Source organism: Fringilla coelebs (assembly GCF_963513975.1).
Source record: "Fringilla coelebs genome assembly, chromosome: 3".
Taxonomy (NCBI): Eukaryota; Metazoa; Chordata; class Aves; order Passeriformes; family Fringillidae; genus Fringilla; species Fringilla coelebs.
The window spans coordinates 18,633,399-18,648,773 of record NC_140030.1 but is presented as its reverse complement, the minus strand read 5'-3'; the positions used below and the strand labels follow the sequence as shown (position 1 = coordinate 18,648,773).

Below are 15,375 nucleotides of genomic sequence, written 5' to 3'. Positions count from 1 at the left end.
AAACTGTATTTTCTGATAGGAATTTCTGGTACAATCTTCAAAGGATAACAAAGATTATCATTATCTTAGAACATATCATCAAAAAATGTAACATAAGGGAGAAGGCAGCATCCTGACCTTAGCCTGTAAACCCCATAGAAAACTAAGGGAACTGGTAGCTTAAACTGCAAAATAAAAGTTTTAGGATGGCTTGCTTTCCAGGACTGATGTATAAACTCAAAATGTTATTGACTAGATAAATATTTTCATTGTTATGGATACAGATACTTTTTCTCTTAAAGAGCAAGTCCTCCATTACCAGTTGAGCCTCGTCACAAACTTCTGGCTACAGAAGTCATGAAGAATAAAAACATTGCTGTAGATGCAGCATGTACCTTGCTGCTGGTGCTCCTATGACTCCAAATATTCTTCTCATGCTGTGCATCACCAGCATACCAAACAGAGACCTACACAGTTCATAATTTAAACCTATAAGCCAAACATACATATTGGAGTAACTGAAGAAAAGGAATCCTGATTGGCAAGTAAAGATGGCCACACTAAACTGCAAGAACATAGTAGCTTTCTTTTATTGTCAGAAAGAGCAATGTAGAATTAAAATGACTATTAGAATAATTTAATACAGTAACAAACAGACTAACTCACTAACATCAGGATTTTGGATGACCAAAGACCTAAAGGAAGGATATAAGACACACTACCTCCCTTAGGAGGAAGACAGTTCCCAATGCTCTCCCAGTATCTTACAGGGAGCTGACAGTCACCTTCAGGAGATTTAGGACTCCAGCTAGTTCAGTGTTGCAGGGAGAAAGTTCTTGCAACAACAGAGTGCAAAGCCACTAAAGAAGGAGGCCAACGAGAAGCCTGACAAGCAATTGCACAGATGTGGAATGATCCCATGTTTTGAAAGTTTTGTTCAAACTTAGGCATTGAAAATCATTCCTCATGTGATATATATACAGGCACATTAGCTTTGCTTTGGGGATGAAACCTAAATGAACTCAAGTACTCACCCTCATCTGTTCTATCTTCATTTATTTTGTACACTTTTTTCTGCCTCTGGATCAAGGTGCTAGAAACTGAACTAGTACAGCACTTCATTCTCAGCTGTGGGCTTTTTTCCCCATATTTGAGCTGTGCTTTAAATAATCCAGACTGGGGACTTGACCAGAATATAGCATAGCTGTCCTTTGGCCACATGCCTATAGCTCTTCTCTGTGGACAACTCCAGCCTCTTCTTAGACTACCTGTTTTCAACAGTGGCTTTTTGCTTCCTATGCAGAGAGCACTGAAGCCTTTCTTAATTCAGTGCAAAAAACCAAACACAACTGACATGTTTCTCCTAGACAAATTTCACAAAAAACCATGCAAGCACAGCTGGCACATTTTAGAATAAACAAAACACAGTTACTGAGAGCAGATAGACTCAAGAATATTGCTGATAGCAAAGGAAAAGCATATGTGGAAGAATCAGAAGTCCCCAAAGATTATTCAGAAGGCAGTAGATGTCCCTGAACTGCAAATAGTCAGGGGCTAGGAACATATCCAGGGGAAGTACATCTCCTTTTCCTATTTCTATAATTTTTCCTCCTGACTACTATGAGACATATGATACAGTCCAGAAAGACCTTTGACATGACACAGGGAAGCTGCCTCCTCTTACCTTTGTTGCCTGATGAAAGAAACAACAGTAGCAGTTAAACAGTTGGGAAAAGACAGACTTGCCTTAGAGTCTGATCTAAACCAGCAGTTAAGAGCAACCAGTAGTCACTTGATTTCAGCAAGAGACAGATCTTCATGCAACAATATAACATCCTAGTTATACTGCTTATTCAAGCATGTTCTGGTCTCTAAGATGGGAGCAGATAGGCCCAAGATGTCAACACAGACAAACACTGAAGGAAGAAAACACTATGAAGAAATTCTTATGAAGAATCTTCAGAAAAAGATTCAAACTATCTTTTACTTTGTCTACTCATTATGCAATGAACTTGAATTCTTTTATTTTGAAAAAATTTATCTCCAAATAATTATTTTCAGTTGGGAACCTTAAAAACCAGGCAACTACAGCAGTAAGTCTGGCAAGAATTATTGAGTGGGTAGACTCATGCATAACCCTAAATGGTTGAACAAAGAAGGGTTAAACTAGCATACTATTTGTTTTTGTCTCCAACCAAGAAATAAAATTTAAAAAAGGAAATTTACTCTAAAAGATATTAAGAATCAACTAGTCTTAAAGATCTCAAGAAGGACTTTAAACTGCAATGTTTTGAAAATATTGGGGACTTTACTAAGTAGAAAAAAAAAAATAAACCTTTGAAAAGAAAACTGACACATACTTATAATTTTTATATTTATTCCAAGGAGGATTTTCACAAGTGATTGTGTTCAGGACAAAAAAAATGCAGAAAGAGTCTTTTTCTTTCTTTCCACTCGATATTTTAACTTTCTGAGAGACATATGGTAGTCAGTCTGAAGGTGACTGGCCTGAGACACAAGCTGTACGAACACAGGCTCTTCCTGGTGTATTTCAAGATACACCTGAAAAAAACATTCTCTTTATCAGTATTTGTGTGCTGCTTAATAACAAATCAAATGTCCTCCAAAAGAGGATAAATGAATCTTGTGAGACTATAACACTTTCTGGAAAGTCTAGAACATACCCAAGCAAAAAATAAAAAAAAAAAAAAACAAACCCAAAAAAACCAAAAAACAAAAACCCCAAAACCAAAACAAACACTCCAAAAGCAAAACAAAATAAAAACACACAAAAACAAACAAACAACAACAACAACAAAAAACAACCTGGAAAAAAAAACAACCAAGCACACCCCTCCCTCATTAAACCATAGAGTGAAAACCTGTATTTTACAAAAGGCAGTTCCCATGGAATGGTGTAACAGACTCTTCACAGAGGTCTCTAGGAGGGTATCAGAGCTGAAATATTTGGCACTAGTGGTTGACTAACAAGAAGTATTCCCAACAGCTGTTATGGCCTACTTCATTTGTGCACTCAGAACTAAACAGACATTCATCTGGCAACAGTTCAAGGCTGCAGCAGCTTGCAAACATCCTTCTGACTCAACTCATAACAAGGGGGCAGAAGAGGGAGCCTAAAACAAGACTTTCACAGTACCAAGCAAAGGTTACACAAGCTAATGTGCTTTCCCAGGTTTTATGAAAAACAGATGAGCAGTTGAAAAGCACATATTTAAAAAGAAAATGCAGAGTTGATACTCTTGTAGCCTCTGGGAACAGGTAAGGGCTCTTCATCATTACTATACAAGCCATTCATGATGTGGTTTACCTTCATTCCACAGCTGTGGGAAAAGATGCATTATATTTGTTGTATTGCATTGGATGATCTTGGACTCAAAAATTCATATTCTAGAACAATGACCTGTGTTTTAATGAGGCAACCTACACCATCTAAAATCCACAAAAGTCCAGAAGTACAGATAATCTACTGCACCACGTCTGTCAGAATGCTATTTACTTGTGATATTTTTAATGCATTCCCACCATATAAAAAAATGAGCTCTCTTTCTCATTTCCACTAAAGCTATTTATTTTCCATCCAGAACAGAATAAATTGCAATCTCCAGCCAAAGATAAGGAACCAAAAGATGTCCCTGCCCATGGCAGGGGAGTTGAAACCAGGTGATCTTAAAGATCCCTTCCAACACAAACCATTCTTTGATTTTATATTTAAAACACTGTAACTCAGCTACATTCTAGAAAGAAAGTATATACTGCTCATGTGAGCAAATTTTTAGGTATTTATTTTGATACTCCTTGATTTTTCAGGCATTTAAAATACATGGAGAAAATCTTCTAAAGAAATCCTGCCTATTTAAAATAAAACATTTCTATATATGGAGTAACTTTCTTACTTAGTATTAGAAAATAATAGTTTCCAGGTCCATAGTTTAAATGAAGCCAAAACACCAAAATTATTTGGAGCAAAACTGCATATGTATTAATAAAATTGAGATTCAACAGCACCCTTCTAATTCATTCTGTAATTCTGTGATTCACTTTGTAAAGGAAGAGTTTGCTGAAGATCACTATGAAAGCTAGTAACAAAATTAGAAAGCCTTGGCCCAACCTCAATCTACAGAACTTCCTATATACACATATATAGTTAATTTACTAAAACCACATCCCTACAAAATTCACAAGGAAAATATTTGATTCCATACAAACCAAATGGATGGGTTTATAACATTTGCCAATAGCATGAACTATTCTCTACCAAGAGTGTGGAAACCAAGCTTCTGATTTGCTTGATCTAGGTCTGATGAGTTACTGGGTTCCAGAGCAGTCAGAGATATTAAGAGCAAAATTAAAAAAAAATGTTTATACTTCCTTTCTTCTGCTCATGCAGAAGCTCATCATTAGACTGGTAACATTTCCCAAGGGTCCTAACACATACACATAAAATACAAAAGCATATTTTCAAATTCTAATTTAACCCAGATTATTGTACATGCTTGACTTGAAACAGAGCTCCCTTAAAGTGAATCTTTTCACCAACCCAGTGGACTTTAGGACTGATCCTCAGCATCACCATTCTCTTCCTACCAGTGAATGTGGAGTGACCATGCCAATGAAATTTAGAGTGCATTCCACCCAAGACTGGATAAGAACAAAGTGGGAATTCTAACTACTTACCTGAAAGGCCTGTACACAAAAATCCTAGTCAGCAAAAAAAGAAATAGCATGTAAACCATTACAATGAAATGACAAATTATATGCATCTACATAAAACTCAGGAAACTTCATACTTCTCTTCTTGATGCTGGTCCTCTTGGTCACTGAGTTCATCATCATCTACCATATGGCCAAATGGTTCAGAAGAAATTGATACCATATTAGACAGGATAACTCTGCTATCACTGCTTCCTGTAAGGATCAGCTGATCATGAGAATGATTGTATCTGACATTCCAGACCCTAAAAAAGTTACAAGCAGACAGAATGAGACACTATTCATGGTAGATAGTGCATCACTGCTAAACAATCTTTTTTAAGAGCAGCAATAAAAATTCATCTTTTCAATGTTTTAAATATGCATACAAGTAACATGACTAATTCCAAAGACAGTTTTTTTGCCATCTTCATTAGACTTTTAAGCTTCCATGCAATCTGTTTTCAATAAGGCATCTTTAAAATTCAACCAGTAAATTAAAAAAAAACCAAAAAAATCACACTATTCAATTGTATCATTCCTTGAGGGTACATGCCAATTCATTGTTGAATAAGCCAGATAAATACTTAAGTCCTAAATACAAAAATTTTCCCAAAGCAAAATATGGATTTTAAATAGCCTTTTAAACAAAAAAACTCACAACATTCTTACAGTGAAGTTTAGAATAGATCCTAAAACAAATATAGGACTATATTTCTCTTCAATTTTTACATATCAAGTTAATACCAAATGTCTTATGGTTCTTGTTTTGCTCTTTTTCTTTGAATATTCTGAAGAAGAAAAGTATAAATAATGCTTCTGTTAATTCCCATCTTCATTTCCCTTAAAGTAGCTTTAGGGACTGGATCTACTTTGCAAGAATTACTCCAACCCAAATTTTATAAAATATGAATAATTCACCTTTTCTTAAGCACTGAAATTAGCAGACATCAGGCAAGATTCTCTCCTTAGTCCAGCCACAGACCAGTGGCTAACCCTAACCCTAACAATGCAGTAGATACAGGCTCTAAGTGTTATTTCAGAGAATAAAATTATTCACTTGCATATTCTGACTTAAGGACTGTGAAGAACACAAAAAAAGTTGAGCTGCATTACTGAACATTCTAACCATGTGACAACAGAAGGATGGATGGCAGCTGCTCTATTACAGCACATCAGGTGCAGCACATCAGGCTCCATTTGGGAAGGCACACCTGTGTCCCAGCTGGGCCCCACGGGCCAAGTTCTGTGCTGTGCTTCTCCAAGGCCTACCCTATCTCCCAACAATGCTAACAACAGTTTCTTGCCAATTAGACTAATGTTGTCTAAACTCTTAATTTACAATTACACAAGGAACATTGACATGCTGAAACTTTTCCTCTGTGCAAAAAAATGATTAGGCACAACAGTACAAACATAGTTAGTTTGCATTGCTCCTAAACGATAAAATAATTAGCTGAATAAATGATATAAGCCATCCACCCACAAAACAGCATGCAGATAATTTGTTCTACCAGTGGGAATGCTCCTCTAGTGTCTTCACTGGTTCGGTGACACTTCTTGTGTCCCAGAATTTCACCTTGCAGTCATCTCCACAGCTAGCCAGGTAGTACTGTTTATTGGGATTAAAGTCCAGGTCTCGTACCAGCTGTCCATGTGCATTTTCTATACAATAGATCTGCCTGTAAAACATTAAAAAAATTAAACGGTCTATAAAAAGCTGACTGCACTCCACCTACAGAAATCTGTTTCCCTGGAAACTTGCATAATCCCCTTAGCACCCACAGACCTTGAGTTCCCATTGCTATTGCAGAGTTTAGGGAATTCCCAGTTGTTAACAAAAGTGACTTCTATAGATTCCTCAGCTTGCTTTGATGCTATGCTCCTGCCATGTTTGTTTCTATTAGGGTCATCGGGAGTTAAAAGGAAATAGTAGTTCCAGATGATTTAGCATAGCTCTGTAACAAATGTCATAAATGTCTGCTACTAAAACACAACAGTTTCAGGTAAGAACTTCTTCACCCCTAAGCAGTTATACTAATTATACTAGTTATACTAATATACTAGGAGATGTCATAAACCTGTTTATGACATGTGCTTCAGTAGGAAAAGCTGAGATGCAAAGGTTGCAACAGATATCAACGACAGAGATATATATATATATATATATATATATATATATACAGAGTTTTTATTACTGCTCTGTATTGAATTTACCTTCTTGAGCTCTTGCATTTACCAATAATTTACGTGTGGCCCTTAAACTACTCAGCCAGACACAACCTCATCCATCTGGACCACTTTAAAAACATCTGTAGTACTGCTAACAAGCTAGCATATGTATTCAAAACACCACGTGCCATCAGTTTGTGTCCCTACCTTGCCTCTTACACTTGGGGGTTGCCTGATTTTTCCTGTTTTCACTATTGTATGACCAGTTTTCTCCAAGCCACCAATATATGATCTAAAGTTCTGCTTAGACTTGACCATCTCCTACAATCTTCACTGGAACTTTTCAATACTTCATGAGCTTTTTTTTTTCTTTAAATGAAAAATGTTTCTCTTCAGTAAACATATTGACCAAAACTTCCTATTTCTTGTGAAAACTACATATACTTATGGTCTTCTGTCACGATCAGATAGTCTCTTGCTGTTAATACCTAACTACTAATACAAAGCAAAATAGCTTCAGAAGGAGAGATTCAATGTTATCAGGCCTGTACCAAGCCCTATCTTGACAGCTCTGGCTGTCACCAGTAAAATTACTAAGATATCTAGCATCAACACTCTTCTCAGAGTTTGAGAGGCTAAGGATATCATTCAGGTATGCCTTTCTACCAAGTATTCTAGGAGTGGAATTGAAGCTTCCTTTTTTTTTTTTTTTAGTATTTTTGCCATATACATATTCCAAGTCTCAAGCATGCTTGCTGTGGTAAAACACACCTTTCCTCCTTCACTGCACCTTTCACTTTTTTCTTGCATTGCTTAGAGATGTGTGTAAGGGCTTAAAAATACTACTGTCCATTGTATATTCAGGACTACTCACCATGAAAGACTTCATCCCAACTTCACAATTATTCTGACTATTTGATCACTTTCCTCCCCAAATATGAATATTTTCATCACTTTTCACCCTACAGCAATAATACATACACTAAATGTCCCACTTACATCATAAGATTAATGCCAGACCACATGAACATTTTCTCCAGCTATTGGCTCCACTTTCTCTTATTATTCTTCTTACATATTATTTAGAATTTAGCCTTGGAGTCTGAATTTTCCTGATAAAGTTCTCTCTCTAAATCCAATCAGCCTAGTGTCTGTCTTCTCTGCTTCACAAGCATTAAGACTGCTTCTTAGTCTAGTCTAGGACTCTTCCTGACAATCATTCTTTTCTCTCCCCTTCTTTGTTTGCTATGTCCAAAAGAATGCACTCCCTCTGTCTTGCAGCTGTCATAACCACACCCTACAGGAGCAGGTATTCCAGCTACTTGTAGTATTTCTCTTCACTTTGCTGGTAGGAGTTTTCTGCCCTTGATTCTTCCCTCCTCCCTCTTTTAATGCTTCTTATACTGACACAGTTTATATTGCCTGGACTTGAAACTCCTACTTCTAGCCTAACTAATTATTAAGAAATATTCACATAATAGACATATTACAGCCTAATTGAAGATGAGACTTACTATCACACATACTTGTTGAGTATATTGCAAACAGCTCTTTGGAATAGCATAGTTATCAAACTAGTTTAAGGACAAACCAGTTTTTAGGACTTGTTTATTCTGAGCTTTACCTAAAGTAAATACAATAGTGGGATTTGCTTCTGTTAACCAAGCTACCCCTTTCACTGAGGACTCAGACTACAATATCCAGATAATCTAGTTTTCATAGAAGTTACTCAGAGAATTCCTTTAATGCAAGATAGAGATGCTTCTTCTAATGAGACAGAGCATGAAGCAGACTTTAAAATATTTAATATTCTCTCTTCAAAACACGAGCTTTGGTTAAAGATCTGCACGCTATATGTTAGAAATAGGATTACAAAAACGTTACAAAAAAAGCAAATTAATAAAACCCCTTCTCCTTTTGTCCTCTCTTTCCACTCTTGTCTTTATAAGGTGTCTTGATAAATGTAAGTATACACATTACATAAAATTAGATTTTTATATATAATTTTACAAGGCAAAGAACAAGGCATTCAAACATGATTTTAAAACACTTCATAGGAAGTGACTTTTAATTATTGTATTTTTAACTTTCCTTCATTAAATAAATCTTTTCAGCAAAACCACAAAGACTAGCAAACAAGGGATTTATTGCTACAACTCTGAGCTGGCAGGAACCACTGAACTAAATTTAAAGTCATCGCCCTTTAAAGCAACAAAAGTTATTACAAGACATCAGTCTTCTCAGTTTAGTGATAAATTACTATGTGCTAAGGGGATAAAGTGTACTTTTAAAAAAGCTTGAAGAGGCTTTAGTAGTCATGGCAACAGATGTGCACAACATCACTCCTTTGCTTATCAAAATCACAACTAAGCAGGGGGGAAAATGCCTTATTAGGTATATTCAAAGCTTTTATTTAGTTATGATTTTGATAGATTCAGTGATTTCTTATAACCAGTATGCTACAATAATTAATATAGTATAGAACACTTTATTAAAATCAGAAGTGAAGAGCAAACTTGTGAATTGCCTTCAAAGATTAAAGTCACCTTTAAATGCTATGAAGATAGTTCATAGCATAGTTAGGACTGTTGTTAAAGCATTTTCAGGCTGAATTGCAAAACAGATTCATTCAAGTAATTCCTATGTATTGAACAAATCCTTGTGAGACTAGTACATGGTTCAATAAAACTCAATATACAAGTTAGAACTGAAGCTGAGGGGGAATACCAGAGAAAACTCTTTGTTAAACTGTAACTATATCAGCCATGCAAGCCTTTCTATTCCTTTTATAAACTATAGGTTTACCACTTATCATTTCAAACAAAAAACTTATGCTAGGAGCAATGCAAAAATCTACCTCCAAAGGAGATTGTCTTTTCTAGAGAACATGACTGCAAGCTGTCCTTACCTCATGCTCCGTGTATCCCAGCCTCGGACAGTGGTATCGTTGGCTGTGGCAATCTGGGTGCAATTGTGGTGGGGACTCCATCTGCCTGAAGTAAATTTTAATTGTCCTTTCCCTTCCAAGGCTGTGGAACTAGAGAGCTAAAATAATGAAACAAAGCTGGCAATGTTTCTAAATGTAACACTAAAATGAAATTAGTTGCAATGAAGACAAAGCTGTTCAACAGCCTATTGATCCAAGTGCGACAGACTACCAAAGATTGAAGAAAAAAAAGTAAAGAAACAACAAATAAAAGCTAGAGCTAATTTTCTATGACTATTTTTTAAAAAGGCTAATGCAGCGTAATGTATGCCGAATTATTACAAGTGCTGTACTCTTCTATAAACGCAAAAAGTTTCAGATTATTGTTGAAACAGTAGATAGACAATATGGGCACACTGTGCAGATTTGTAGCTGTCTCACACACACACACACACACACACACACACACACACACACACACACACACGTGCATTTAGCTTCGTTAACAGTCTTACAAGATTTTTTTTCCATGTCAAAATGCCAAATTTTATCTGCAGTAACAGAATTATGGTGTCAAAGACTCTTCTTAATAAATGTATAGCAGCTTTTAAAAATAAAGAAGTCAAGGCCCAGGTGCCCATGTAACCACACACATGCCTGTTAAAGTAACAGTAGATACTAGATTACAGATCTACAATCTGTGAGATAAAAAGGTTTCAGTTCCAAAAACAGGCTTGCATGTCCTAGAACAGGCAGTTCTGCATCCCCACAGTTAATGAAAAGAAGGTCCTAAGTAATCAACTTTCTTTTAGAAGTTGTATAGCAAGTTATCCCCCAATTTCATGTGAACATGGGGGAAATCAAAGCTGCCTACAGTGCAAAGTACTTTTACTTCCAATCACTTACTGAAACTGTTTAATAGCTGAAGAGAAAGAGGAAAACCAAAATATTTGCAATTAATCAGATATAAAATTGACACAAATTTCAAGCAGCTACACAAACAGCAGACTTATTTGGTCATCTTTCACACAACTTTCATATTTCAAAATGTTTCATTATGAGGTATTTCACAAAAGCAGGTTACTGCACTGGATCCTGGTAGATCCTAATGCAACATCAAGATTCTATTTAATAATAGATTTCTCAGCACAAATATTATATTATGATGGATGAAAAAGACTAAAACATACAAACTGTTTACATAAACTTTAAGTGATATCAACAGAAAAATAGGCTGTCAGTACTAAATGGCCTAAATCTATTTGTATACTGTGTAAAAGTTCATGTATGTATTTTGCTAAATTTTTATTACTACAATTCCACCAAGAATATCATATTTCTTCAGCACTACAATTAACAATCTAGAAATTACAACTAGAATTATGTTTTCTAAAGAACATGGAATCCCCAGCATTCAAGATCATATATTACTCAGGTGTTAATGAATAATATAACACTATGGCCAAACCTACTCCTCTAACACCATTCCTCCTCTAGAACTAATACTGTCTGAAAACCTTTCTACAACTCACAGGTCATTAATACAAACAAACAACGCTGCATAGGACACTGGACTTTTTATTTTTTATTTTTTGACACGTACAAGATTCTAGGCTCAACAGAATATTCATAGCTTGTGTAAATCATTTCAAAAATTAAAGTAAGTTTCTTTAGAAAGCAGACTTGGCCATTCAAAGCTTAGAGTGGGGGGAAGGAAGCCAATGTTTTCCCTGACAGTAAGACAGAAGCAACAAAGGGAGTATATTCTCTCAGGCATTTAAAAAAATCTGCTCTTGAGATCATCAAGAGGAAGGCATCATATATTCAAAACATGACTCAGGGCAGAGGGTCTTTGCTAGCAGTAGACTATACTTTCTCCAGCATTCAAGACATATATATATATACACACACACACATACACACAGACACACAGATATATATAATGTGTATTCTCATTTTAACTTTTATAATGTAAGACACTATAAAAAGATCAAATTTTCCTTCCTTGCAGTTAAAAGTTTAGGGTTAAGGCCAGCACACACATACTGTGATATTTCTTAACAACATATTAAAAAATCACGTACATGCTAGATGGGCCAATTCATCCTCGCCTTCATAAGCAATTCATAAGTAAATAAAATGACATCTTTCCCTATACAGATGTCCAGCTATATACACAGCCAAGTTCTTAATTGACTCGGTCTTCTTTTCCATGTCATCTGTGAACCTGAAAGCAACTGCAAGGATTTAAAGGACAATTTGGAGATAGAGAAATTTTCATACATAAGAAGGAATTCTTATGTAACTGAAGGAAGTGTACAAGTTTTCTTCCTAGACATCCAAGAAATAAAGGCAACAAAATTGGTAGCTCAGAATCACAAATGCAGGTTCAAAAACCTTAGTTGTAATTTTAATTCATACTGAATATATGGACAGGTAAGTAAGTGCACTTTTTATCTTGTAATCTTTCCTCCACTTCTTTAAATGCAGAAAAGCTAACTACAAAAGGTAAGGAAAACATGACATAGGTGTATTTTAAACATTATTCTTGCATGAAGATTAGGATCTGTGCTGCCCAGGGGATGCAGGCATGAGGGCCTCACAGGATACTTTAGATAAACAATTCATGGTATTATTTTACAAACACAAAATGGGAGTTACATTAAGGAAAAAGGAAAGGAATAGAGTAAGACTGAATGTCTACTTTTAGACAACAAAATTAAGAATTATTCTTGCAATGCACAAGTGTGCAGTGCACTCTGATATCAGAAAAGAAGTCTAAAGAAAGTAAAATCTTGAACAGTGTAACACGGTTCCTAGAGTATGGATGGATTTTACACTATTCCTAAATGCTTAGCTGGAACAATGCCTAAATCTGGCGACACAATAAGAAAAATAGAAAGGCAGCATGATATTATACTTCAGTTGCATGAGAGCACACTTTGAAGTAAGAAAAAAATCTTCTAAAAAAAATTAAACAATGTAACATGATCAGAATAGATCTGTTTGTTATCCTCAGTGAAGGAAGGGGTTTTACAAAAACAAAGTACAAAAATATGAAAAAAATCCATCCTAGGATATCCTGGATCTAGGACTGATTTCTGTGTATTCAAATCAAAGTATCAATGACTCCAACTTATTTTTGTCAAAATATCAAGGACTGAGGTTGATTTTTCTGCTTCAAAATTTGATTACATACGGTCTGACTTGGAAAGAAGAAAGGACAGGTACTATCCTTCAAAAAACCCCAAACCCAACATATATTAAATGTTAAAGGGTACAGAAATTATCAAGGAAAACCACAAGCAGCATGGAGACCAACTGTTCATGCTCTCTTCCAAGAAAAGAGCTATGTGACCAAGAACAGAACAGGAAAGTCCTTAGAAGAAAGATATATTAAGGGCTAAACTAAGCAGACAAACTCAAGCAGACTATTTTGAGATTGACATTAAAAGGCATGAATGTTTTTCTGACTTGTTATTGACAGAAACAGAAATGTTGATGAGGATGGTAAATTGAATTCAATTCCTCCAACTGCAGGAAACCATGTAATGTAGTCCTTTCATAATTGTTCTTGACTCCTGAACCATCTTAAATCTATTTGCCTTTTCAAATAGCCTCATCATATTGGCAGCTCAGACTATTCTCAAAATAGCTAAAGTAACACAATTCACATATTTTTAAGTGCTGAGTTTCTGCATTACAGTAAAAAAATATATTTATTCCTTAAACACAAGTTTTCTGCTTTATACTATAAAATTAAAATAAATATCAAGTTCATCCTCTGAAATATATTGTTATTCCTATATGCTGATGATGCATTCCAAGTTCTTCCAGCAATAATTTTCATTATTTCACTCCTACTTCTATTCTATCATTAAGGAGACCATTAAATAAAATTGATTCCAACCCTATGAGCTGGTTTCTATTCTCATTCTGACCCAGTAATTTCCCTTTTATTTTTCTTCTGACAGTTTTCTACCCTCCTATAGTTAATCTATGTTTATTTTAGTTGCAGTAATAATGGGGTGCTAAAAAATTCTCCACTTAATTCCACAAGGTATTTCCTGCCTTGAGAAATAGCAGCTATCTTGCCAAGAAAGCATCTCATGCTTATTCCTAACACCCTCTCTATTTGGATACATCACTTTTGTCCAGATAGCCTGTGAAATCTTCCCCAAAATATATTCTGCCTTGCCTGGAATGCCACTGCTTGATATTATCTGTTGTTCTGAACCAAGACCACATGAATGCTGCTAAATAATACAGACAAGTCAAGAAATCTAAAATAGTTTGGATTAGAATGATCAAAACCACACCTCTATTTGTCTCCTTTGTAAAAACATATGAAAACCAGAAAAATACCTAGATTTAAATATCTCTGTTTCATTCTGTTGCATTCATCTGCCATGCCAAACATACTGCATTTACCCAAGGAAGAGTTCTAGCAATTTGTTGACATCTGACCTCGAATCTGTACACAGAAATATTAACTGTCTTCTTCTCAGCAGATTCTATCCACACCTTGTGCATTGTCTGGGCTTCTCTTGGGTCCAACTAATGATTATAAATGGCATAGAATAGCTAATTTAATTGCAAAAGGTAATGATGCAGTGAGCATAAGATTAGTTTCACCCCAGAAGGTAATGTCCTCAAAACAATAATAAAAGGAGTGATCAAAAGGACAAGAGAAGCTTGTCTTAATGTAAATACAGGCATATTGAACACTGTAAGGCAGAAACAAGTTAACAAAAAAAAAAAAATTGAAATAAAATAAAAAACAAAACCCCAAACCAAAACGAACCCAAACAAACCCACTGAACTGTACGGTAAATTACAGTTAGCAAATGTTTCTTAACCCAAGCTGACTAGATAATTCAGAGAATGAATACAGCAATAATTTTATTACCAAGAAGCTCTGAATCTATTGGAAACTGCACAATTCTTCAGGCTAATTTTAATGAAACAATGTGACTTGTAAATCACAGGCAGATACAGAAAAGGAACCAAATAAGACTCTGAAGTTTTGATCACTGTAGAGAAGCAGAAATTTTGGCTGATACAAAGTTTTAAAGACATACATATTTTCAGTTTTTCATCTATATTATACCTGAATTTTAGACAAACTTTAATAAATATGAAAGGTCCATAAAGAGTAGCATTTGGTTTACCTCTTGCCATTAAAATGGCCTATAATATGTACCTATGCAAAAAAAGGGAAGCAATTGAAATGTGTTGTAAAAACAGGAAGAGTAGTGATGCACCAGTGTAATGAATACCTCCTTACCTCTACTACCTGATACAGATACAGTGGACCTGATCTTACTTTTAGTTAACAATGATGATATTATTCAACTTGAACACCATCATGTGTTTTTTTACAAAAAGAGGAAACAATTCAAATGCACTGACATTTCTATTATTTTAATCCTAGGCTCTTGATTTAAGTTTGTTACAACATTTTTTACTTATAACAACACATGTACACACACAGAAGTACACTGCTATTTTACTTATAAGTCTATAGCAACATGTATATTTTGTAAAGATGTTCTCCCCTGTACAGCAATCTGTACAGAATATATAAG

At 35.2% G+C, this 15,375-nt stretch overlaps 1 protein-coding gene across 1 annotated transcript in view; it reads right to left on the bottom strand.

The window, feature by feature from the left end:
• EIPR1 (EARP complex and GARP complex interacting protein 1) overlaps positions 1 to 15,375 on the bottom strand; it is a 74,868-nt gene that overhangs the window by 6,922 nt on the left and 52,571 nt on the right. Inside the window, exons 6-8 of the mRNA XM_084202167.1 lie at positions 9,770 to 9,906; positions 6,204 to 6,371; positions 4,788 to 4,955 (exon numbers count right to left, since the gene is read on the bottom strand). Coding sequence (XP_084058293.1) covers positions 4,788 to 4,955; positions 6,204 to 6,371; positions 9,770 to 9,906 — 473 coding nt within the window. The remainder of the gene's footprint in view (positions 1 to 4,787; positions 4,956 to 6,203; positions 6,372 to 9,769; positions 9,907 to 15,375) is intronic.